Source organism: Sitophilus oryzae, unplaced genomic scaffold, assembly GCF_002938485.1.
Source record: "Sitophilus oryzae breed Bouriz unplaced genomic scaffold, Soryzae_2.0 scaffold_552_pilon_pilon, whole genome shotgun sequence".
In the NCBI taxonomy this organism is placed as follows: Eukaryota; Metazoa; Arthropoda; class Insecta; order Coleoptera; family Curculionidae; genus Sitophilus; species Sitophilus oryzae.
The window spans coordinates 916,555-944,082 of record NW_022147143.1 but is presented as its reverse complement, the minus strand read 5'-3'; the positions used below and the strand labels follow the sequence as shown (position 1 = coordinate 944,082).

The 27,528-nt window shown below is 32.4% G+C and overlaps 2 protein-coding genes across 3 annotated transcripts in view; one reads left to right on the top strand and one right to left on the bottom strand.

The window, feature by feature from the left end:
* Positions 1-14,641, bottom strand: part of LOC115887107 (structural maintenance of chromosomes protein 2) — a 45,693-nt gene extending 31,052 nt beyond the window's left edge. Inside the window, exons 1-7 of the mRNA XM_030906431.1 lie at positions 14,346-14,641; positions 13,978-14,289; positions 13,811-13,921; positions 13,011-13,289; positions 10,636-10,827; positions 10,414-10,583; positions 10,205-10,358 (exon numbers count right to left, since the gene is read on the bottom strand). Of these exons, the coding sequence (XP_030762291.1) occupies positions 10,205-10,358; positions 10,414-10,583; positions 10,636-10,827; positions 13,011-13,289; positions 13,811-13,921; positions 13,978-14,289; positions 14,346-14,513 (1,386 nt within the window). The 5' untranslated portion in view covers positions 14,514-14,641. The remainder of the gene's footprint in view (positions 1-10,204; positions 10,359-10,413; positions 10,584-10,635; positions 10,828-13,010; positions 13,290-13,810; positions 13,922-13,977; positions 14,290-14,345) is intronic.
* A 728-nt stretch (positions 14,642-15,369) lies between these two features.
* LOC115887105 (formin-like protein 6) overlaps positions 15,370-27,528 on the top strand; it is a 33,505-nt gene continuing 21,346 nt past the window's right edge. For both annotated transcript variants that reach the window (XM_030906429.1, XM_030906428.1), the window contains exons 1-7: positions 15,370-15,973; positions 16,030-16,177; positions 16,230-16,359; positions 16,409-16,584; positions 16,645-16,816; positions 23,690-23,886; positions 23,946-24,094. In XM_030906429.1, the coding sequence (XP_030762289.1) occupies positions 15,672-15,973; positions 16,030-16,177; positions 16,230-16,359; positions 16,409-16,584; positions 16,645-16,816; positions 23,690-23,886; positions 23,946-24,094 (1,274 nt within the window). In that variant the 5' untranslated portion in view covers positions 15,370-15,671. The remainder of the gene's footprint in view (positions 15,974-16,029; positions 16,178-16,229; positions 16,360-16,408; positions 16,585-16,644; positions 16,817-23,689; positions 23,887-23,945; positions 24,095-27,528) is intronic.

Here is a 27,528-nt window from a genome sequence, read left to right as displayed (position 1 = left end):
CGACAATAAATATAACGACAATTTGACTCGAAATACCTATGTTATAGGGCCTGTTTCTCTCTACAATTTCCTGTCTCACAATATACCGTTTGTGTCCGGGAAGGGTTCATAGTATCATAGTTGTCTATTTTCGAAAGAAATCAGTACATGTACATTATTTCGTATATTTTTCATTTTATTGATTTTATGGAAAGCACTGTTCATTAAAATGTTGTATCCTATGTTATAGGGCTTGTTTCTCTCTACAATTTCCTATCTCACAATGTACCGTTTGTGTCCGGGAAGGGTTCATAGTTTCATAGTTGTCGATTTTCGAAAGAAATCAGTACATGTATATTATTTCGTATATTTTTCATTTTATTGATCTTATGGAAAGCACTGTTCATTAAAATGTTGTATCCTATGTTATAGGGCTTGTTTCTCTCTACAATTTCCTGTTTCACAATGTACCGTTTGTGTCCGGGAAGGGTTCATAGTTTCATAGTTGTCGATTTTCGAAAGAAATCAGTACATGTATATTATTTCGTAAATTTTTCATTTTATTGATTTTATGGAAAGCACTGTTCATTAAAATGTTGTATACTATGTTATAGGGTTCATAGTTTCATATACCCAGTTAAGGCTTTTCATTCATTTTTTAACCTGCGTGATTCCATTCTAAGCAGGTTAAGCGGAACATGGTTGTAGTAGATTTATAAATGACTTGCTACGTCTATTCTCTTAGTCTAAGTTGTACACTTCAAGAAGGTTATGTCGTTATTTTCTATAATTTTTAATAAAGATAGTACTACAGAAGTAAATTGTAATTTTGAGATATGTGGATCAGCTTGAATATTGAGGTGATCCAATATTCTTAAAAGTTTTATTTGTTCTAACTTCCAACAACATTCTTCCTCACCACACTCATCTTGTACAGGGTGGGTCAAATACGACGCTTTTAAATGGAAACACCCTTTCATATAGGAGATAGACAAAAGAAATCAGTATCGGTATCTGGAGCTCAATTTTTGTCAAAAAATTGATGGTGGAAACCACTATTCATTATCTGTTGTATCCTATGTTATAGGGCTTGTTTCCTCTCTACAATTTCCTGTTCGAAAGAAATCAGTACATGTACATTATTTCGTATATTTTTCATTTTATTGATTTTATGGAAAGCACTGTTCATTAAAATGTTGTATCTTATGTTATAGGGCTTGTTTCTCTCTACAATTTCCTGTCTCACAATGTACCGTTTGTGTTACGGGTTCATATTCAAAAAATATGCATTTTCGAACAAATCACTGTAACTTTTTTATTATGGAAAATTTTTTCATTTTATTGAAAAACATTTCCAAAGCAACTTTTACATTAAAATTTTGTATGGTTTAAGTATATATTTTTTTTAAAATTAATAATTTAAGAATTATCAACAGAAAATTTGATTTTTATATGGGATACCCTGTATATTTTCATAGTTGTCTATTTATTGAAAAAGAATTTAAAATACCTTTCCAAAAATATCGTATACTTTTTCATTTTATTGATTCCTCTTCGAGTTATGGAAAGCACTGTTCATTTAAATAAGTAGGCTTTAGGGCGACACCGGCTGTAATCAGGGTTCGGAAAACTACATGTACCTTTTGTAACCGGGATAAACTACATTACATGTAGTTAATGTATTTTATGTAAGAAATCAGTACATGTTTATGTAACCTATGTATGTAACTTTCAAATATCAAAGGTTTGAGATGAGGTTATAATAAGTTGATGCTTGGCTCACAATATGTATTTACATCATATTATCTCTATTACACCTCATACAAAGTTGTCTATTATTCATAATATCAATACATAGTTTATTAACGTAGTTTTTCATTTTAGTTAATGAATGGAAAAGACAGTTTTTCAAGAAAACTACATCTTAGTTAATCAGGTAAATTTCGTCTTAATTTCCTACTCTCACAATGTACCGTTTGTGTCTGGAATGGTTCATAGTTTCTAGCTGTCGATCAATTAAAAAGAAAATAAGTATTTGCTATTAGAGATGCAGAATTATGTAACAATTTAAAATGATATTTAACCAGCATCAACACATTTAAAATGTTGTATCTAATGTTATAAAATAAAATAGCAAAATTTTCTGACATAAGATTTTTGTCCGGGACAGGTGTTCATAGTATCATACCGTCTCTGTTATGGACAGAAATCAGTACAGTTTAACATTTCGTATATTCATTTCAACTCAGTTGGGAGTTAAAGATACCACTCTCCATGGCTCTCTGGGCTACTCTTAAATTTTCTGCTGACTTTTTTCGTTAATGTGAGAGTTTCCGCTCCATAACTGTAATGTACCGGCTAAACTAACAAGTGTTTCTAATTCTTCTTCTAGATTATACGTAAGAAGAAGGAACCTTTATTCTTCTGCAAATATATCCATAAGATTAGATCCATAGGCATCAAGTCAGGCGGCCTCTGACGGCCAACGGTGTTTGGGATCTTGGTGAGCTATTCAATTATTCCTGAAATATTTGCATAATGTGTTTCTGATAACTTCAGCGTTCAGAGGCGGTGATCGTCTTGTGTCAAAACTATGTTTGTCAGTTCCATTAAGCGTTATACATCAATATTTATCCGGAGCCCGACTAGCAATGAATATCTAGCACGCAACAGAAAAATACTAGAAATGAAAGAGCTAAAATTGCAGATGGGCAATACTAGATGGCGACAATATCATAATCAAGAATATAATTAGAAGATTTTTAGAATTTTCGGTTTTGGATCGACGGCTCGTCGAGAGGCCTTATAACTCGGCTAAATATGCACAGTTGCCAGATTCAAAAGACTTGAATTGCTGGAAATTGGATGATGACGGCCCAAAATCGAGACATGGAGAAATATGGAGGAGGCCTACGTTCAGCAGTGGACAACGATGGCTACTGTTCATTAAAATGTTCTTTCTTATTGTTATAATGCTTGTATGTATTTATTTTCTGTCTCACAATGTACCGTTTGTTGTCAGATACACTTCATATTAATTAGTTCCTTTGGCTATTAAAATCAGTTTTATGTATATTATTACAAAACATATATTTTATTTTTTATAAACACTATACATTATAATGTTGTAACTAAGAAAATACCTTTCATTACTTTTAAAATTAATAGTATACAGGGCGATTGATAGTGATATTTATTAATGCTGGAACGTTAGTAATGAAATATAAGTTTAATAATAATGGAAATAATTTAATAAAATGCACTTGCTAAAATATTCTCTTACTAAGAAATACTATAATAACAAATTTCTGTCGTTATTTGCCATAATTATTTATATAAAGATAGACCTACAGGTAGATTTTAAAAGTGAGACAGGTGGACAATTAATATTATATTAGTTATTCATAAAAGTTGCTGTCATTTGTTCTAACAATAAATTAAAATTCATAAAATAAATTAAATTATTAAATAAAATAAATCTTTATAAAGAAGTTCATACCAAATTTGGGGCCCAATCAACTCCAGGAAATGATATCATAATAGTGTACTATATTATGGGACCACTGGGATATACACTGGGGCGCCCATAATATTGCAATGTCACCAAAAATCTGAGTAAACCAAATTTAAGAACATCCGAATCTCATGAAATGGTATCGTAATATGGTACTATACTAAGATACCGGCTTTATATGCGTTATTCCAGTCAATCATATATCGTGTGCAGTGTAACCTGAAGATATTCGTAGTATACGCAAGTTTTGAGCCCAATCGAAGGGTAGTGAAATGGTATCGTAATATGGTACTATATTAAAGCTTTCACTTTATATGGTATCATAGTTCCCATCATATTACAATGTCACCGAAATGAGTAGTATCCCAAGTTTAAAGGGTGGTACGCCATGTAATGTAATATATAAACATATTATGGTCTTTGCCAGTTGATATGCTAAATTGGTACCATAATAATGTTATGTCACTCAAAATACGCAAAAATATATCAACATTTGAGAACCGCCGGTAGATATTGCCAACTACATCCAATTACCCGGATCAAGCCCGGATTTCAGTTAATTCGACGCACGCCAGGAAGATGGTGATATTGAAATATGGTACTATATTAAGGTACCACTTTATAAAAAGCATCATAGTACCATCATACTCCACAATAAAAAAAGATACGTAGTATAACAAGTTTAAGTCCACTGCGACGTCAGGAAATGGGTATCGTATACATGGTAACTATATTATGGTACTTCTTATTATGCTGCTTGGTACCATAATATTACAAAATCACCGAAGATACGTAGTATCCCAAATATAAACCCAATCACACGCCATGTACATATATGGCTTCATACTATGGTACCACTGATGATAAAACACCATAGTACCATCATATTACAATGTCACTTTGAATATGATGTGAGTATACCAAGTTTAAGCCCTATTGCCGCTATGTACCACTAATACGAACTACTGTCAATCTAAGAACTATAGAAGGTTTCACTCAACATATGCTCCATGGTACCATGCTTTTTCGCAATGTCACTGAAGATATAGTATACAAGTTTAAGCCCAATCGAACGCCATGTATCGTAATAAAAAAAGAAATTTCTAAAATGTTTATCGTGATTCAGAATTCAATATATCGAAAAACAGCCCGACGAATAATCAACAATTCATTTTCGTTTTGTTTGTTTCCTTTCATGTTTCTCTGTTTTATTTTTAAAATTTAGTACTATATTATGGCTATCACTGTCTTGATATGCTTCTGAAAAACGGCGTCGTTGGCTGGAATCGTCGTCTGGCGCACAGCCTGCCATATAAATTTACATATAAAATGACCAGTGATATTAATTTCACTCTTATCTGAACGCGACGTTTTTCCCGATTATACAATATGAACTTGGTATAAACACAAATCGAATTTCAGGAAGTTGGTAAACATGTCTAGTAGAACAATACTTATTATATGTCGCCGAATTACAATGAAATTCAGGATTCAATTATAAATCAAACGCTTTTCAAGGTGTAATTTGTAAATAAGATTTAATTCCAACTAACATGGCAAACTGAAAAAAAATAGCTCTGAATCTATTTTAATACGTTTAACATGATGTAGCAAATTTGAAGGTGACCTGTATTGTGAATTAATATGATGAATTACACATTCGTAACACTCACAAAAATGTTTTTTTAATTTTCGTTTGTAGAAAACTGTTTTCTTTTAAATTTATTGCCCTCTATTATGTAGTAATAAACTAGCACATCAAAATATTTGATTTTCCTACAGACTTTTAAAGTAGAAATTCCTTTCTACCTAATTTTATACATGTAGAACTATGTAGAATCTGTTGCGTAACATAGATATTCTGCAACACTACTAGTTAAATACATCGTAGCGAACTTTTAAAAATCTGTATTTCGAAGGGGATTACTAAACAAAATATCAAATGTGCTATGTTTTTTGAAAAGGTAAATTTTAAATTTTTTTTCAGTTAATTAAAAACATAGGCGGGTGTCCCAAATTGAACTCAATTTTTCTGTTAATAACTCTTAAATTATTAATTTTAAAAACACCCCTGTATACTTTGAAACCATTAAATTGCACGTAAAAGGTGCTGAGCATCTGGAAATGTTTTCATAGAAATACAAAGTTTTGACATAGTAAAAAAATTACATCTGATTTGTTAAAAAATGCACATTTTTTGAAAAATGGACCAGGAACTGGGCCATTAACGGTAACAGATATTGTTGTGCGGTTTTCACCCTACCTTACATATTTTTGGATGAAAACTGAGGGAGATTCTTGTTAAAAAACGCATTTTACTCTTTTGACGAGTTCTTGTCGCACAGATTTTGACTAAATGTTTTGTGAATTTTAATATCTGTGGTTTGTATCTTGTGAATTTTTATTTTATGTTAGTGCTTTTTGATATTATTCACGTTTAAGTCTTTCTATTATAGAAAAGGGTGTTTCCATTTAAAAGCGTCGAATTTGACCCACCCTGTACAATAGAATAACTTTTTATTGGCAACCTTTAGTAAATCTTACTTTCACTAGTGAATGTTAGAAATTACTAGGAAAAGTCGACAAATCTCTTTAAAATACCACATTCCCTGGTCCAATGCGTAATTGTTAGCATTTCCTAGTGAATGTTAACAATCACTGAATTTCCAACTTTCACTGTAACATATACATCAAAAAAACATACAGAAATAGATTACAATTAGAATCCGATTTAAGATTACGACTAAGTAAAAACATTAACCCGAATATTACTAATTTAGTTGAACGAAAGCAGCACCAACCTTCACATTAATACAGTATTTTTAATTTTTATAAAAAAGTATTTTTAATTTTTTACTAAAATAACTGGTACTAAAATTTCTGTTTTTTTTTAAATTAGGGGGGTCCTTGAAATTGTGCTTGATTTGGTCTTGAGGGGTCCGCGAACTGAAAAACGTTAAGAAACGCTGCTCTAGATTGAAATTTAAAATACAATTTTTTTTTAATTGAATATGTCAAAAACTGACATAATATATGTCATTCTATTTAGAATGTTATAACAGGGGCGGGAAAGTGAAATAGCCTTTGAATAAGAAGACTAAGGAAGGAGCATAATGCTATCCATGTATTCATGCATGGTGGGCGGAAAAGCCACCATAAAAACTCTCTAGGGTGGGGATCCTTGACAGTTCTGTTTGACGATTCATTTGACACATTTGAATTTGATTTGAAATTTTGTGGATTTGTCAGTTTTACGGAGCTTATTTTATGTTATTTATTATTTATTCTACTACTGATAGTTGTATAAAGGTAGTAAATCTAGATGGAAATTGTGGCAGCACTTAAATTAACAGTGACACTATCGCGATTTATCGAAAAAGACTCTAAAATAGTTGGTTCTGTAGCGTGCGGTAGATCTCGGCAAATATTGAGTGAAATAATGGAACAACTTTTCGCTAGTAAGTGACTATGTAATATACATACATGTAGTAAACCGATCATTTATGAAATTCACTTAAATTAACTAAATTATATATTTTTCTTGCATTTTAGCTTTTATTTATTACTTGTCAAAGATTAGATGTCAAAGAATTTAGATACGTTAATTTGACTTACCTGCTTCGGTAGCGTATCGGATGTTTGTGGTAATAAATACTTATATAACTTATCTATTTTTATTAGAATTATATATTTTTATAACAATTTTAATACCTACCAACATTTATTCACAACGTAAAATAAAACAACAAATTATTGAGTCTACCCCACGTCTACCCTACATCATAGTTTTACATTTTTTAAATAAAATTAGAACGACACTGATAAACCGCAATTTAAGTCGGCCATATTTGAGGCCCATCGCGGTGGACCTAAGATTTTTGATATGCTCCTTCCTTAGTCTTCTTATTCAAAGGAAATAGCAAAAGCGGTTCCACCGTTTCCACGGAAATTTCAAATAAAATAGTTCCAGCCTCAGGCGCTAGGTGGTAGTGCAATTAATTTTTAGGTTAAGAAGTTGCTACTAGTTATTGCCAGATGGCGTTAAATCAGAATTTTTTTTTATAGTTTCCATAGTTTCCAACAGCCATTGTCATACTATTGTCAAATTCTCAAAAAATATTGTCGTTGTCATATGGTTGTCATAATATTATCAAATGATTGTCAAAACGTTTTTCAAACTATAATTTGTTATATGTGTTTTAATTACACAATTCCTTTTGTTTGTGGCCCTATATAATGTAAGTCTTTTATTTTTGCCATCATTTAAGTACCTATTTATATTTACTCCATTTCCAAAACTTAGGGTGCATTACGTTGGTCTTGTTTTATTATAATAAACGATGTTTAAATATTTGACTTATAAATAAAAACTTTAAATAATAAATAATATTTCACATGTTTGGCTTTAATTTTATTTAATAATTGTATAAATTATACTGTTAAATCTTTTTTTTACACATCACAACGATACTTGTTATTAGTACTATTGAATTTGTGTAAAAAATAAGATTTAATAATCAAATTTAATTATTTTAGAGTAAAATTCAATAAATACGCTCATTTAAAAAGCCCGCGCTTCGATCCATTTAAAACAGGCCCTATTCAATAGATGGCGCCACTTCTGTAAGACCATTTTTCAGTATGGCAGAGTCCATTCTTTTTATGAGAATAGAGAAACCGTTTTTATCACTCTATTAAATTCAAAAACACAAAAATTCCGAATAACAATATAGCCTAAGAGCTGACGACATATTTAGAGAACCTATTTTAGGCAAGCTAGAATAACTAAAAATGTATAGTTTATTAAGTGGTGAACCCAGAATACTAAGTCTGGCTGGGGGTTGGGGGTATTTCCTACTGTGCAACCCATAACATTTGCAAAAAATAAATCCAAAACACATTCTTTAGGCAACTGAAATTTGTTTATTCTTAAATTTTAGCATCTATTTAACCTAGAAATAAGTATGCCAGACTTTTTTTTCGGGTTTAAAGTGTAACCCGACCATTCCAAATATGATTAATTATTATACCTAGAAAACATACTTTAGGCATTCTAAAATTTTTACAGCGTGTTTATTAGATGATATTAAAAAATATGTGTTAATTGCCAGACGAATTCAATGGGATTTAATACTTGCCAGACGCGAATAAAGATTTTAAATGAGCCCGATAAGAAAGTCTTATGAGTATCTATAAGCGCGAGAAAGATAGTTTATTGAGACCCGGTCGGCAGCCGATGCTGACGTAACAGCATTTTGGAGTCGTAAAAACTTAACAAAAAAAGAACTAACTAATATTGCATAAATAAAAAGAAACATTTTTTAATAAAAATGTGATTGAAATCCTTTCAATAAGAAGACTTTTTAATTTAAGTATTTTGTATCTGAAAGAATAAAAAGACGAATAATTATTTAAAAATTAGCATAATATAAAATACATTTTTTTCAGATGTCACAAAAGTATAATTATTATTATACTTTTGCGACATATTATATTATTATTAATTTTTGCGACCTGATTGACAATATAAAAAAGTCATTTTAACGCCTAAGCATAAAAGTAAAGCACTTTTACTTACTTTTGAATCTATTTAGAAAGATTAATAATGGTACTTTAATAAAACTCCAGAATACTTATTTTTTTAGCACTGTACGTGGTACCCTTTTGTCGGGACTACATTTTCTGGTAAAACCACTTCTTTAAATTTTAAACCATGTTGTTGGCGCACTTTTAAAAATTCTTTGCATTTTTGTAGTCTGCCTTCATCAAAAACAATAACTTTGTCACTAGTAACTTTTTTACAAACTACACAACTTAAATATTTTTTATCCATTGTGATTTAGTAGTTAGTAGCGAAATTAGTAGTTACTAAAATATTTATTTGCAATAATTATTCTAAACTATTTACATTATGCACATCAATATTTAATTAATATAAATACATATTTGTACATGGTAACTTAATTCCAACAAACTAATCTCTGAATTAAAAGCCTGCAAATAATTGAAATGAAACCGAAAAAAAAATATTTTTATGAAAATTTGAAGTACTCCAAAATGCTGTTACGTCAGCCGCATCGGCTGCCGACGGGTCTCAATAAACTATCTTTCTCGCGCTTATAGATACTCATAAGACTTTCTTATCGCGCTCATTTAAAATCTTTATTCGCGTCTGGCAAGTATTAAATCCCATTGAATTCGTCTGGCAATTAACACATATTTTTTAATATCATCTAATAAACACGCTGTAAAAATTTTAGAATGCCTAAAGTATGTTTTCCAGGTATAATAATTAAACATATTTGGAATGGTCTGGTTACACTTTAAACCCGAAAAAAAAAAGTCTGGCACACTTATTTCTAGGTTAAATAGATGCTAAAATTTAAGAATAAACAAATTTCAAGTTGCCTAAAGAATGTTTTTTGGATTTATTTTTTTGCAAATGTTATGGGTTGCGCAGTAGCGAAATACCCCCAACCACCCAGCCAGACTTAGGATCCTGGGTTCACAAGTTATTAAACTTTTTTTTTGTTATTCTAACTTGCCTAAAATATCTTCTCTAAATATGTCGCCAGCTCTCCGGCTAATAGAACAAAAGGCAAAATTAAACAAACAAGAGTAGAAATTGAAACACCCTGTATATCTATGAGAAAACCCCAAATTTTTTTTTGTTAATCAATTAAAATTAAAAAAATATATTTAGTATCTTACTTCTAACTGTGTAACCTCCTTCTCCGTTTTGTCCATATCACTTTTATCCTTCTCATAATCCGACGAATTTGCAGTCGCCTGTTTCTGCATCTCCTTCAATTTGTTTTGGCAGAAAACCAGCTCCATAGAAGCCTGCTTACTTTCCGTACTTGCCCTAAATATACACGATTTAAAAAATTAAATTTTCACCCAAATAAAGGTTAAATTACTTTGAAGCTTCCTCTTTAGTATTCATCAGTTGCTCCAGGAGCGTTTCACTTTCCCCTTGATCGTTAACTTCCATCCCGGTACAAACAGCCTCGTATTTTCTTTCAGCCAATGAGAAAGCTTCGCTGTCTCTCTTGTCGTTCTCTTTCAACGTCTCGAATAACGACTGGACCTATAAACCAATCAAAATTGAACAATAATTATTTATTTACAGAAATTTTAACCTTATTCAGTTGATTTTGCTGGGTTTCCAAAGCTTTTTCGTCACTAACAACCCTCTTTTCCAACTGTGCCTTTTTCTTCCCTTCAACTGAAATATTCTCCTTTATAGACTTTACTGAAGAATTTATAGTAGTTTCGTGTTTTTCCTTTGCCTTTAATTGAACTTCTAATTCGTAAAGTTCTTTGGAAAACTCCTGAAAAAAATTCATTAAAAAACTGTTATACAAGGTGTCCCAGAAATAAGTGCAAATATTTTAACTGGTAGTATAGTTCAACCCCAGAAACACGCCTATGAGATTTTTTTTGCAAAAAAAAATTTTGAAAATTTAAAATTTTTCTTGACATTTTCCGGGAAATTTGAAAAAACTTTTTAGTGCCACTTGTTTATTCGCCTGAGATTTCTCTAAGATGTATCTAAACCTTGCAGTGTTGCAACCTCCTATGTTATCCACATTCTACATAGTTAGTTCTACATTTATAAATTCATAGACAAATTTCTACTCAAAAAATTAGGAATGTTAAATTTAATCTTTTATCAGTGCTCATTATTAATAATTATAGAAAAAAATAACACATTAATTATTTTTAGTACTTACCCTTTCAATGAAAACTTAACAAAAACCACCGAAAATTAACTAAAACATTATACGTTTATGACGTTTACGAAAATCTCTGTTATGCTGCAAAATAACTTTATTTTGGAATAAATTTAATAAAATGATTCATCATATTATTCACAATCAGGTCACAAAAAATAAATTCCTAAAATGTTTATCGTAATTTAGAATTCAATATATGGAAAACAGCCCAACGAATAATCGATTCACTTTTGTTTTGTTTCTTTTCTTTCATGTTTCCCTGTTTGATTTGAACCACTGATTTACAAAACACCTTGAAAAGCGCACATTACTTTGAATACTTTTCTGAATGAATAAATGTTATATAAATACTTTCAATCTAAGAAAATACATGTTTCACTCAACAATTTTAAATACGTATTTTGTTTTTTCGGTATTTTTTCGATGTATTTCGACAATTCCATCGACAGCCCAACCGTTGTGCATCGGCCAAGAGTACAGCATGGGAACTGGTCCTTTGAGGCGCCGCGCCGTCGTGGCTGGCTTGCGTCAGACGACGATGTTAAGCAACGTTGCCGTAGTTACAACAATTTCAAATTCAAAACATTTGAAACAATCAAATTCGTATTAAATTTTAAAAATAAAACAGAGAAACGTGAAAGGAAACAAACAAAACAAAAATGAATTGATTATTCGTCGGGCTGTTTTCAATATATTGAGTTCTGAATTACGATAAACATTTTAGAAATTTCTTCTTTGTGACCTTATCAATAATCAATTCATTTGTGTTTTGTTTGTTTCCTTTCATATTTTTCTGTTTTATTTTTAAAATTTAATAAGAATTTGATTGCTTCGAGTGTCTTGAATTTGAAATTGTTGAAACTACGGCAACCTCGCATGACGCAAGCTCGACACGGCGGCGCGACAAAGGAGCAGTGAGCAGTTACCAGTGATGCGCGGCTCCCTTGGTCGATGGTTGGGCTGTCGATGGAATTGTCGAAATACATAGAAAAAATAGCAAAAAAACAAAATACGTATTTAAAATTGTTGAGTGAAACATGTATTTTCTTAGATTGAAAGTAGTTCGGAAAGTGGCGGTAAGAGACAATAATTCTCAACATTTATTCATTCAGAAAGGTATTCAAAGTAATGTGTGCTTTTCAAGGTGTTTTGTAAATCAGTGGTTCAAATTGTGATGAAGCCTATATGAAAATAATGTGTTAAGTTAAAAATGAGGACTGTTATTTTAGCAGTTGTTATAATAGCATGTACAAGTAAAGCAGCACAGTGAAGTGTATTTTAGTTAAGTGTGTATCGAAAAAGGGAACTGTCACAGTTACATCGATCTGTCATAAGTATCTTTTTTAATGTTGGGTAAGTTTTTTAATTTAACTTTTTTAACTTTTAAACATTTAACTTTTAATTTATTTTATGTAATAATATCACAATCTTAAAAATGTAATGAATCTCTGCAAACTCCTCAGGTGTTGTGATTTTATGACTTACTTTTAACATAACTTTCTTGTCCCTATGGCAACACAGTGCGTCGAATTAACTGAAATCCGGGCTTGATCCGGGTAATTGGATGTAGTTGGCGATATCTGCCGGCGGTTCTCAAAATGTTGCGATTATTTTTTTAAATTTTCAAAGTTAAATAACTCGGTTATTTTCAATTTATTTTAAAAATGGTAAAGAGAAAATATGTTTATTTTGACCAGATCTACCACCCCTTAAAATATTTGCACTCATTTCTGGGACACCCTGTACATATATCAAGAAATATCATTATAATGACATACCGATTGATTATTACTAGTTATATTCTCAATTTCTCCTTCCAGTTCCTGGATAGTCACTCTGTTTTGTTCGATTTGGCCTTCCATAGATCTAACTTTGTTCTCGCCATCCTCCAACGCCTTTTCAGCCTTCATGAGATTCCGTTTTGCTTCAAAATATTGCCACACTTGATACAAACCCATTAAATGTTCCAGTTCCCTTTCCGTTCTCTGGAACTCTAGAAAATGCTCCCTTTCTGCCTTTAGTTTGTCCAGTTTCGGTTGAAGTTCCTCTCTAATGACCTAATAGTTTTCAATATAAAAATAAATTATATCTATAATATACAGCCTCGGCGTCGTTTGAGAGGTGCCATCAGGTTAAAAATCTATAATTGACATAATATAGGGTTGTTCACCACATACAACACGGAGTATTGTAGCTAAACGATTAGATTTTTACAAATTGTAAGTTTTGCATTCGTTGAAGGACTATTAGAGCTACAATTTAAAAATATTTTTTCAAGATACAGAATGTCCCAAATAAGTAAAAAATATTATAGCTATACTTTTTTAAATGGAACACCCTGTATATTATCCTATTTTCAGGTTCTACAATTGAAATAAAGGTAAATTTGATTAAGGTTTGTCACACTTAAACCTTACCGTTCTTGAAATATTTTTAATTTTGTGAAATTGCAGTAAAAATTTTAATATTTTGTGTTCCATGATCAAAAAACACAACTATGATGCTTAACTTTTTTTGGAAAAAAATAATTTCAATACAAACTATGGCCGTGTTGTATGAGAGGTGTTACATTACGTACAGCTTGAAATTCTAAGAGTTTTGCATCTTTCCTCTCAATTAGCTTCTGTGTTGCTTGCTTCTTTACTTCATACATTCTAGTACCTGCAGCTTCTTCAACCATCGATAAAATCTACAGAAAATAAAACTATAAGGAAAATTATTATAAAAATAATTAACACAACTTACTTCGGGCGGTTTCATGTTTAAAACTTTCGTGATCCGTCCCTGCATAATCAGAAAGTGCGGGTTATTCACGTTCAGCTGTATAGAACAGAACAAATCCTGAATTTTTTTGCTCGTTACATTCGTACCGTTTATCATATATTTATTTTTGCCGCCGATGGCGATTTGTCTTGTAATAACGATCTCGTCGATGTTTTCGTAACCAGAAGGGCATTGAGTGTTATTTCTGTTATCGAAAGTTATGGAGACAGTGGCTTTGTTAACACCGGCTTGACCACTCTTGTAGATGAGATCTTGTAAACTGTTTGCTCTAACCTAAAAGATAGAAAATTAAAAAAAATACAAATAATCTGCATTTTTATGGGACTTACGTGTGTTAAATTAGATATACCCAGGACAAAACAGATTGAATCTAATATATTTGATTTTCCGCTGCCATTTAGACCAGTGATGGCATTAAACATCGAATCAAATCCGGTTATTTCGGTTCGTTGTCCGTAGGACTTGAAACCGTCCAGAACTATGGACTTGATATACATTCTTAAAACTTTCAAATACTACAATTAGTACTGTCTATTTGTATTTGTTTGTTTCATTTAAAAAGAAAACAAATTTCAACGGCTTTTTAAACATTCGAAAGAATGACATTTTTTTGACAGTTTTGACCTTAGAGAAAATTGGTCTTGACCAGAGATATAGGCACAAAACACATACACGGAGATATAGGGGTAGGAATGTGCTTCGACGAGTGCGCTTCAAAATATGATTTGAATGCGGCGGCTCCCGCCATGTTTGCGCTTAGATCTACAGGGGAAAGCAATAAGTAATAACCTGTGGTAATAACATAATAGCTTCTAATTTGTTTGAGTTTGAGTTTATATTCGTCTTTTGTCCTATATTGTTATTCCGAATTTCTAGATTTTTCGGGATTAGCTTGGCAAGTGTTTTAGATTTTTGTGTTTCCTGAACTTATAGACCGATATAAACAGCTTTTTTATTCTTCTGAAATCTTTTAAGTAATTTGTGTGTAAATGAATTAATGAGAAATTCTTATTTGCGATTGTTCAAACGGCATAATATTTTAGCATTTTACTCTATGTATTTAAGATTTGCTAAAGATGCCCGCCTAAAAAACTATAAAATACGTATGTATAATCACTATTACTTTTTGATTTTCCCCTATAGAACTAAGCGCGAACATGGCGGCTGTCATGATTAGAATTTCTGCGCGCCTTCATGATTCTCCTCCAGAGAAATAGAAGGAATACCACTTCCATATCTCTGTTCTCCTCCCTACCTCTATATCACTGGTTATGACCATAGAATAAATAAAGGAATTTTATGACTTTGTGAATGACAAATGACAACAATGACATTTCGATATTTTCCGACGGCTTGAATATGGCTTGATTCGGAAAAATTTAATATTTTCTTTTATATAGGATTCTAATTCATATTCACGATTTTGATATCGCCCAGAAAGTATTTGGGAAGCTAGATTTTCAAGTTTAATATCAATTAGACACATTTAATTAGGAAATTTGATTGTTTAACATGTGAACGGTTTGTTTGAAAACAACTGCCCCTGTTAATTATCTATTATTTGTGATCAGGACACCGCCGTTTATGAACAATGTGATGAACAGTGATTGTATTATAGTGTTTTAGTGGGTTTAGGTTATAGATTAGACTAAAGAATGGGGACTTCAGCACCAGCAGTAGAGGTAGAATTTAACGCGTTCCAGTTCGAGAAACTCCTGACGAACCTGAAGGACTCGCAGGACAGTATAAACCACTGTTGCCAGTGGTGTTTGCAGAACAGGCAGCACCACAAGAAGATCGTGAATTCCTGGTTAAATGTGGTTAAACGCGTCAAAATCGAGCAAAGGCTCGTTCTGTTTTACCTGGCCAATGACGTGGTACAATATTCAAAGAGGCGAAACTATGCCTATGTGGAGAGCTGGGGAACGGCTATTCAAAAGGCTACAACTTTGGTTCGGTGAGAGCATAGTTTAATGTGATATCTTACCAAGTACTATGGAGTTTGTATTTTAGCGATGAGAAGGTCAAACACAAAATTTTACGAATATTTAAGATATGGGAACAAAGGGGCGTGTATGGAGAAGATTTTATAGCAGACTTGTCTGGTTTAATCAGTGTACAACCTACAGGTCCTAAAAACGATGAACCGCATGAGTTTCAAGTAAATATTATTAATATTGTAATATTGGGAACTACATTAATTCTTTTAATAGGCAAGTTATGTGATAAATAAGATAAAAAACTGTGCAAATTTAGAAAAAGATACGGACTTGAAACTGAAACATTTAAATGAACATAATCCAAAGATACAGATATCAGAGGGTCTCACAAATTCGTTAAAAGGTATTATAATTTTCTAATGCTTAATATTTATTAACGTAAAGTATTTTAGATCGGGTTCATGTAGATGATGTAGAAAAAGAATTGGATGTATATGTACAGCACATGGAGGATTACATCAATGCTCTGAAGTTAGAAATAAAAAACCGAATTGCTTTGATCTCAGTACTGAAACAAGCCGAAACACAACTCGAAGCAGACAGAAAGGACGTTAAATTGGTTGCTCATGTGAGTTGAATGGTTTATCTGTTATTCTTATAGCTCTAATTATATTCTGTAATTCACCAGGCCTACAAAACGTTTGGCCAAAGAGTGAAAGTATTTCAAAAAAAGTTAGAAGAGCATATGGAAGATTTACCAAGCCCTGTACCCTCTCCGGATATAAATGCACCTTCGCCTAGTCCAGACTCGGACTTAGAATTGCCCGATGATCCAGCGGAAAATAAGTCTACAGTTGCAGGTAATGTACAGTGTGTCAAAAATATATTTCAGATTTTGGAGAAATAAAAGTAAAGTAAAAGTATTTTAAGTTAATGTCTCCTTTTTGCTGCCAATATTGTCATTTTGCCATAAGCTGTCATTTTAATTGAAAAGTACCAAAAAATTGAAAAAATGGTGTCAAAGACGGCTGGGGATTGACAATTGATGATAATTTTGTCGATTTTTTTACCTATCTTGTCAAGTTTTCATAGAAAATGGATTTTCTTATAATTTAGACCTCATTTTATCAATAGACCCATGGAATATTGACATTTTAGATGATTTTTAAACATGGTACAAAGAATACAAGGTATGATCGATAGCGGCTCCAATTTCGTTCAGTTCGCGCATACCACCTGTGACGTCACTAGGAAAATAATGAATAAATAAAAAATAAAGAAAGTTGACAGGAGATCTGCATTTTTGAGGTTATGGTTAAGCATTGTTTATTTTTAAGACTTTTTAGTTCGTTTAATTTAATAATTACCCAAATACTAAAAAAACTGAATTTTGTATGTGTATTAGACAGTGTGGTAAAAAATAATACCTTATAAATTTTATTCAATTTTTTGACGAATGCTTATTTATAACAACAAATTAAGACAATTCAACAATTAAGTATGTAATTAATTAATATTTGGGCGGAAATAATGGTGGTATGTTTATATAATTGGCATATTCTTTTACAAAGATTTAGGTAATTTTTTTTTTGTAAAAAAATATCGGTTTTAGCACCTGTACATTTTGTACATTTGTTGCTTTCAAAAATATCTAAAATGTCAATCTTCCATTCCATAGGTCTGTTCACTAAAAAAATTTGCACTAAAAGCGGTAAAAAATTAATGTTTTAGTATTATAATACCAATTAAATAACTTTTTTTTTCAAAAAAAAACTCCTTTGACAAGAGAGAATCTTGAAGTTATGCGCTCCGTTCAAATTAAATAAACATTACATTATCATTTTTGTTGTTGAATACCGTAAAAGAAGTTGTATTTGTTGCTAAATATGGAGGAGGGTTTCCAGAAAGGAGATTCGCATAATTTACCGCAAGTAGATGTCAATATGGTATTTGACTTTCTCGCGATGAATACTGATTATAACCAAGTTGAATCCAGTGGTGTTAAAGCCTTTTTACAATATGTTAATAACAATAACGAAATAGGGAAAAAATACTTAGCACAAATAAATCTGCCAATGTTAGCAAGAGGTGTTGAAAAAGGGATATTTTGCGTAGCACACCCCAATTTTGAAACTACAAAGGCAAGGAAATTACTGTTATCAACGTTAAATATGATGAGGATTTTACAAAAGGTCTTATTGACTCTGCCATACACTTTTGGAAAACCAACATTTTTAAATTACTGTATGCAGTTTTTACTTGTAAGTAGTAGTTAGTTTTTTTTTGTAAGTTTATTATGGCACAGAAAATACTAACTATGTTATCTAGTTTTTAAACCATTGCTGAAGAAATAGTAGAGTGGGGTCCTAACATTTTAAAATGTCGCAAGCGATTTATTATACGTTCAATATGTATTCGCACACTTGCAATTCTTTTTGTAAACAGAACGTCATCCTTGGTAATTTTTACATTACTTACAACACTTGGAGGTCTGATCAATGTACATTTTTTTTCCTTAGAGATGTTTCAATTTGTTTAAAACCTCGGTCTGCCATAATAACGCAATTTTCTGGAAGAACTTTTAAATATCCACAATCTTCAAAAATTGCAACATCGCTTGCGCGTCCTCCATCCTCCATACCCACAAGATATAAAGTTTATGAAAGCCTGTTGAACAGGGTCGCTAGGTTTTTGGTTTGGTTTAGACTGTACATTGTAAAAAGACATTCGAAATTGAATGGGAAGATTTGAATATATAAGGAAAACTTAAACAATTAGTTTTAAAAGTAAAATTTGATATAAAAATTGCCGACTCTGAACTGTCTGGAACTTAGAGAGGTAAAAAGTAAAGTGCGTGTTGAAAAGTAGAGTAAAAAGCGACATCTTGCAACTGAATTGAATTAAAAAGTGTGATTAAGCACAGAATATCTAGCTACGCAACAGAAGCCTCGTTACAGGCTTTTAAAGCCTGTCTCCAAATCAGTTATTTTGATGCGGTAGTTTCACTACTACATAACAGAGGGCGATAAATTTAAAAGAAAACAGTTTTCTACAAACGAAATTTAAAAGAATTTTATGCAGTGTTGCCATTGTGTAATTTATATTGTAATACTTCCTGATAAAATCTACGTTCAAATTTGCTACATCTTACTACTATTATGACACCACTTCCTGACGTTCGATTGTGTTCATACCGTATGATCGGGAAAAAACGGCGTTAGCGATGGCTATGAAATGAAAATCGCTGTCATTTTATGTGTAAATTTATATGGGAAATGTCATCGATCGTCTTTTCCCAGCCAACTGGACGCCGTTTTTTTCGGTATCATACGGTATTTGATATATACTTGCGTATTTTTCATGACATTGCAATATTATGGTATCATGAAGCTTATCAAGTGATACCGTAATATAGTACCATATTACGATACATGGCGTTCGATTGGGCTTAAACTTGGTATATTTATATTACGTATCTTCAGTGACATTGTAATATTATGGTACCATGAAGCATATCAAGAGGTACCATAATAGTACCATATACGATACCATTTCCTGGCGTGCGATTGGATTTATACTTGGTATAGTAAGTATCTTCAGTGACATTTTAATATGATGGTACTATGATGCATATAAAGTGGTACCTTAATATAGTACCATATTATGATACCACTTCCTGACGTTCGATTGGGCTCATATTTGACTATACTTGCGTATTTTTGATGACATTACAATATTATGATACCATGAAGCATATCAAGGGGTACCATAATGTAGTACCATATTACGATACCATTTCCTGTCTTTCGATTGAGCTCATATTTTATTATACTTGCGTATTTTTGATGACATTGCAATATTATGGTACCATGAAGCATATCAAGGGGTACCATAATGTAGTACCATATTACGATACCTTTTCCTGGCGTTCGATTGGGCCCAAATTTGATATACTTGTGTTTCTTTATACAGATTTGTTTAATTAATAATTTTAATTTATTTTACGAATTTTAATTTATTGTACGATGTCGTGACACCAACTTTTATGCCGAACTAATATATTATTAATTGTACCTGTGTCACTTTTTAAAATCTACCTAGAGCTATATAAATAACATGACAAACAGAAAAAATTTGTTATTATAGTATTTTTTTAGACAATTAACATTTTTTGTACTGCATTTTAATAAATCATTTCCATTATTATTAAACGTATATTTCATTACTAACGTTTCAGCATTAATAAATATCACTATCAATCGCCCTGTATATTATTAATTTTAAAGGTAATTAAAGTTATTTTCTTAGTTAACATAATAAAGTAGTGTATATTAAAAATGTATTTTGAGAGCATATGTTTTCTAATTTATTTTTTATTTTTATTAATTTATTCTAATTTTAAAAGCCAAACGAATAATTTATATAAGTGTATCTGACAAGAAACGAATAATAGAAAGAAATTATTATACACCAGAAAAGAATGGGATGCCAATTAAAGTCTGTTTGAATCTGGCAACTGTGCATATTTTGCCGAGCTTGAAGGCCGTCGACGTGCCGTCGATCTACATCGATCCAAAACCGAAAGTTGAACATTTCCAATTATATTCTGATTATGATATTGTCGCGCCATCTAGTATTTTATTTGTGCAATTTTAGCTCTTTCATTTCGAGTATTTTTCTGTTGCGTAGCTAGATATTCTGTGGATTAAGTGTTAAAACTATAGTAGACCTTTGTTTGCGTAAAATACAAATGTGTCTGAACAGAGGCTATATAATTTTACAATAAGGACTTTCCATCGATTAATGATAATTCAAGGGTCGTTTATGACTAAGCGTAAAACAGAATCGGTACAAATAATTCTGAATACAGTGGCGTAACTTGTAGTACAGATAAAACTTGACTACAACTACATAACTAATCTAATTAAATCTAGACAGGGATACAAGAAAACGGCGCAAAGGATCCGTCTGTTATGTCTCTGGTAAAGCGCTACGCGCGATTAGCGAGCATGTGACGTCACACCCATGGTAGCTCTCCTAGCAGCGTTTTCCCGCCTCGACGAAAGGATTCAAATTGAATTACGAATAACTCGAAAAGTCTGAGGCATGTTTTTTAAGTAAGTACCGTTTTGCGATTCTGCCGCCGCAGCGCTACGGTCGGCGTTCCGCGCATGCGCGCTGGTTACCTACATCTCTTGTCTATGCACAGACGCCAGTACGGTCTGATTCTTCATTGTATACGTTGTTTATTGAGTGTTTAAGATGCCTCCGACAATCGTGAGCCCCGCCGATTGTGAAGTACGGGCTGTCATACGATTTCTTAGTGCTAAAGGCGTAAAACCGATCGATATTCATCGTGAGATCTGTGAAGTTTACGGACAAAATATTATGAGTGATGGAATGGTAAGGAAATGGGTGAGAGCATTTAAAGATGGCCGCACAAATGTGCATGATGAAGAACGGAGTGGGCGTCCTTCGAAAAGGTGAAAGAAAACAGACGCTTTACAATTTCATCATTGTGCGACTACTTTCCTCAATGTTCTCGTAGTGTATCACAATGTGACCGAGAACTACAAAAAACCGGAGTTGTGTTCACGTTGGGTTCCGAAAATGTTGACGGATTTGCACAAAACCCAACGTTTAGGATCTATGCATTGACTTTCCTTGAACAGTACCACAATGAAGGTGAAGATTTTTATAGACAAAATTGTTACTGGTGACGAAACATGGGTGGCCTACGTCACACCAGAATCGAAACAACAGTAAAACAGTGAAGTTTAAGCAAACAATTTCTGCCCGGAAAATCATGTGCACACTTTTTGGGACAGAAAAGAAAGATTGCTAGTGGAGTTTCTGCCTCGTAATGAGACAATCAATGCAGCATCTTATTGTGAGACATTGAACAATCTGCGCCGTTGCAATCCAAAACAAAAGACGTGACAAGTTGAGTAAACTTAGTGTTTTGCTGCATGACAATGCCCGTCCACATGTGGCTAATCGGACCAAAGATCTCATCAAATCTTTTAAATGGGAAACTCTAGATCATCCTCCATACAGCCGTGATCTGGCGCCCAGTGATTACCATTTATTCCTGCACTTGAAGAAACACCTGGGCGGTCAGCGTCTTCAAGACGATAACGAAGTCAAAACAGTTGTGATACAGTGGTTAACCAGTCAGGCGGCAGAATTTTATGAGGAGGGTATTGAAAAACTGGTGCCACGTTATGACAAGTACCTCAATATTCACGCAAATTATGTAGAAAAGTAGATTAAGGTACAGGCTTTCATGTAAAAATAAAATTATTGCGATATCTTTGCACGTTTTTTTTTAATTCCAAAACGGTACTTACTTAAAAAACATGCCTCGTATATGAGTATTTGTTTTCAAACTTTGTACGGTCTTTCAATATGCACAAATTTATAATTTGCAGTAGAAAACTAAATTTTGTTGACAGACATATTGATAAATGAGGTCAAAATTATAAAAACTTGAAGAAATAGATAAAAAATGGTATAATACAATTTGATATACAACTGAATTGTGTATCTGATTCACGTAAAATATACCGGGTGTTCAGGTTATTTAAATTAAACAGGTTATTGCCATTTAAAGCTACCTAGTAATTATTTAATATAAAATTTTGAGACACTCTGTAAAAGGTAGTATTATTTTTATTATTGCAACACAACATTTAGTAGAAGAATAGAAAAACTTAAATCCAATATTTGGTTCTAAAAACTTAAATACGCCTAGAAAAATGAAACATTAAAATTGTTACTGCATTTTCACAAAATTGTAAATATTTCAAAAACGGTAAGATTAAAATGCGATAAACCTTAATAAAATATACCTTAATTTTAATCGTAGAAACTAAAAATATAATAATATACAGGGTGTTCCATTTAAAAAAAATTCAACTTTGATATTTTTTCATTTGGGACACTCTGTACCTTTTGAAAATAATTTTAAATTGTAGCTTTAGTAGTCCTCCAACGATCCCATCACTGAAAATTTCTAAAAATTCAATCATAATATTTGATTCTGTATTGAGTAAAAATGATTTTTAAATGGCGTAGTTAAAAAATTCGAGAAAATTTTTTTAACCTTATTAAGATCGGCAAAAAAAAGTTTTTTTAATTTCACTCAAAATGAGTTATTTGGGTCACATAAATGACCTAAATACAAAATATTTTCATGGTGTCTGTCTGTCCGTCTGTCTGTAATACAATAACTCAAAAACCGCTAAACCGATTTTAACCAAATTTGTGACAAAAATACTGTGGCACCCGAGAATCTGGCCTTTGGTTTTTGGTGGGGGTGGGGGGTTGGTAAGGGGGTATGGCAGGGGGTTAAAAATTAAAAAAAATTGTAACTCCAAAATTACAGTAGCTAGCGAAACGCGGTTTTCAATTTAAGATTAGGAATAATATTTGCAACAAAATTTGTAATAGCATCAAAATCAGTCAAAGTCGCAGTTGTTGAGTTAAAAAAAAATATGAAATATTGTTTAAACAAAGTTTTTTAGTATGGGCGCCAATTTTTTGGAAATAGATTTGGTGTGTCTGAAGACGGTTCTATTCTTTTTTAATCTTTCTATAATTACTAATGTAAATTTTTGACAATTTTTAGTAAATTAACCTCGCCAAAATTATAATCGATTGTCATTCCTCAGCTATCTTTGACGCCGTTTTTTTTTTTGATCATACGGTAGTTTCACTTGTTTTTACCACAGATACTTCAGTGGATTTGTCTGCGACGATACAATTCACCAATCCGGGCTATTATAATCCAGTGGCTCCACATTTAGATACCAGTACAAATTCCCTGGCAAACACGACGGCCACTGCCGGTACTAATGAGAGTAACCTCAGTTTTTTATCGAACGGTTTCACCAGTTTTCTGGGCCAGAACCTGTCTTTCGATATTACGGTAAGTAATTCTATGTCCCTAACCTCAAAATATTTATTTTAATCCATTTTTTTCCGAAGAATATCAGTGCAAGTGGACTGTTTACTAGTTCGGTGAATAACAGTAGTGCACTGAATAATTCACAAACATCAAACAGCTATGCTAATACTTCAACAGATTTAATTCAGCCTCCTGTACCGATTGATTCAAAAGCCAGCGAAAATGATTTGTAAGTTTTATTTTTTTTTATTTTTGCAGCATTTTGAATTTACATAGTCGCGTTATTATTTTCTCTAGTGATCAGTGAGACTGGTCTTGGTCTTGCTGTCTTGGTCTTGCACAAAAAGCAAGTCAAAGACAGACCAGTGCAAGACTTCTACAAGATCAAGACCATGCATGCCAGATTTTTAGCAAACCCTGCATTTCTTTTCAAATTTATATTTTCATTTACATACCCAAGTAGCATTTGGACGTTATCTAACGTCGGGTATACGTCGCGTTCAATAAACCCGACGTCGGGTACCAACGTCGGTTCGACCGCCTGACGACCCGTATTTGCACCTAAATGGGGAATACAGATTCGGGTCGCCTCGACGTCGGTATCTGACCTAATAGGGAATGTAATTCTACCAATTACCAACGTCATATTACGTTGGATTTTAGTCACTTAAAATTCGTCGCTAAGCACTTACGTTACGTTTGGTTTCATATTCGCTACCAAGAATACATAAAAACCTAACCAAACTACCTAATTACAAATGGATTCATGATCACTCCTCGAATATAACTATAAGTGCCTATCTAATTTCATATTATAATAATTCTGAATCATTAATCCAGACATCAGTTTTGTCAACGGAAGTCACTTTTTTGATATATCTGATTAAAATGCTCCGGAAAACAACGAGCGCCTTCAAAATTAGGTAGATTTATGAAATTAAAAATAGCTATAAAAAAGTTACTCGCAAAATATTTTTTTAATTTTCTAGCTGGTTTAATCATAAAACTGTACTGTCGTTCCTCCCAAACTCAACCTTATCAATATTATTCTACTAGAAATCGAAATGTGAATATAAATTTTAAAAACAAAAACGATTTTAAAATGGCTGACAATCGGATACGTGTTAAGAATGGCGGATTTCTGTGTCCGACTTAATATGAACTACCAATATACCAATTCCGATCGGGTCTCCAATATTAGTCGTCTCACACGACCGAAGTCATCAAACCGGACGACCGGCAATCGTATTATGACGTATATAATTCCAACGTACGCCACGTAACCTCACTTTGCGTATCAGTGATTTGTGGATTTGTGCAACTATATTTTAGTTTTTGTTTTCTCCTTAAAAAATGGGCAGCCACTTTTTTAAGCCTAACCTCACATGTGGGAGGAGGATGGGGTCTGCTGGTTTCCTAAGCTAAAAAATGAAATTAAGATGCACCAGTGTAATGTAGCATCTCTTCCAGATAAAAAGCATTTATGGGTGGAGGCAAGACATCACTACTACTATTATTATTTTGCAAAAGCCTCGACATCTTTCTGTAGAATGTAGATGAATGTCTAAATGCCTTTTTAGTGTTTTTTAGGCGTAATAGAAAAATTAAGTTTATTTACAAAAACTTTTTATTAGGTTATGTTCATTAGGTCGCAAATACTACTTAATGGGTTGTAACGTACGTAAATAGAGATACGTAATACGTAATACGGACGTAAATAGAGATACGTAAATTAGGTTATAAATATGAACATAGAATACAACAAAATATAATTGGACGTTGGATTTACCGACTCGGATCCAACGACGTCGCTTTTAATAGGAAAGCGACGTCACAGGTCGTATCACCAGCACCCGACCTAAATTTGCACAAAGTCTGACGTCGCTTCAGGTCAGATTTAGTTCGAAGTCAGATAGATGCTACTTGGGTAATGGAGGGACGTATTCGGCGCCGTGCTGACTAACCGGAATTTAAATTTCGCTCTGAGGTTTCAGGTGGTGGCTCTGCTGTAAAAAAATCTCTAGCTGCCGCATTTATTTATTTATTTCCTGACATTTTCATTCGTTTTGACATTTTAGTTTTGTTTTCCGAGTCTTTGGTTTAAATAAATAATAATGTTGTGTTACTTTAAGTTAAAAATGTTTACTAGAAGACCTTGCAGTCGAACATTGTTCTTTTTAGAACTTCTTTTCGTGCGAAGTGTACATAATAGCGTAATAGCCATAAAAAACTCAACCAAACTAAATAACTTCATTTAATTAGAATTTGTTTGTGTAATAATTATAGACACGTAATAATTTAGGTATACAAAAATATTTGTATATGTTTTGTGTCTAAAATTGAAGTAAGAAATCGGTGACAAACTTACGAATTTTATTTAACACTTGTCAAAAGTCAAAGTAAAAAAAAGTAATTGTGGCAACATTGTATAATGTGTCAAATATTTTGATGACGTGCACGCCCAAGGACTGTATATATTCTAAAGGACTGTTCGATCGCGTCAAATCGCCGCTGTCGTAGTCGCCGTGGAATGCTACGTCACGCGCTGACCAGCGCTCCACAGTGCGGCGGATGGTTATTCTAGCGGGACAAAATCTCAAGAGCAATGTTTGGGACTTAAAATCTAAGAACGTAGCAAATGGTCTAATATATAGCAACTATATGGTTAAATTTATTTATTTATTAACAACTTAATTTATTAATAAATAAATACAAGATAATAAAACTATGATATTATTCGTACATGACACGCAAAAACCGTATTGTAAACTATTGCCAAATACATAAAATTATGATATCAAAAAACTCTTTAGCAGTTTTTTTTTCATTAATTTGTAATCTTGTGACACCCTCTATAATTTATTTTAAAAAATATATTTTATTTTGAAAATAATAAATAAGATAGATATTTTAATTTTAATTTTAACACTCGGTAATTGTAAATTCATATATAGTAAGTATCTAAGACAATTTTTTAAACTCACTGCGTTTTGATGGAGTTGTTTTGTTTTTATAATATCTGATTGAAATGAATCTTTTTGGGCATTCAACTGTTAAGCTTGAACTCCCTGTGACTGTGACTACCTGTGTTGGTAACTATTGGTAACTCAAAAGATCTACATCATTCAATACATCGATATTTGAAAAAAAAGTGAAAGTTTGGTATCTGCAGAACAAAGGCACGAAGGATTTTAACAAATAATATACGTAATTTGGCTTTCTAATAAAATGTATAAGCACTTGTAAATATTTTGTTTTCGTATGATCTCTGCCTTGCTGAGCAGAAAACGACCAAATTTGGTTGATAAAAATGTATCGAAATACAAAGAATATTCATGCATTTTTGTATCAATTGGAATGTCAATAAAAACAAATTTTTGGCTTATTTCTAACCAAACGCTTTTGTCCCGCTAAATTTATCTTCCAACGCACTGTGCGCTCGTCCGTCAAATGCAAACATAACTGTCACTGTCTAAAATCTTTAGCGCCAACTTCAACTCGGTCAGTAGATGACGTAAAAAAACTGACAGTGCAGGACACAAAACACATACACAAGAAGAAGTGCGAGCGCCTTGCTAAATATTGGAAAGTGAAATTGACGTTTAAATTTGACACTGTTGACAAGTCTACTGCTACTAGCGCCCCCAATTTCGCTTGTAGGAA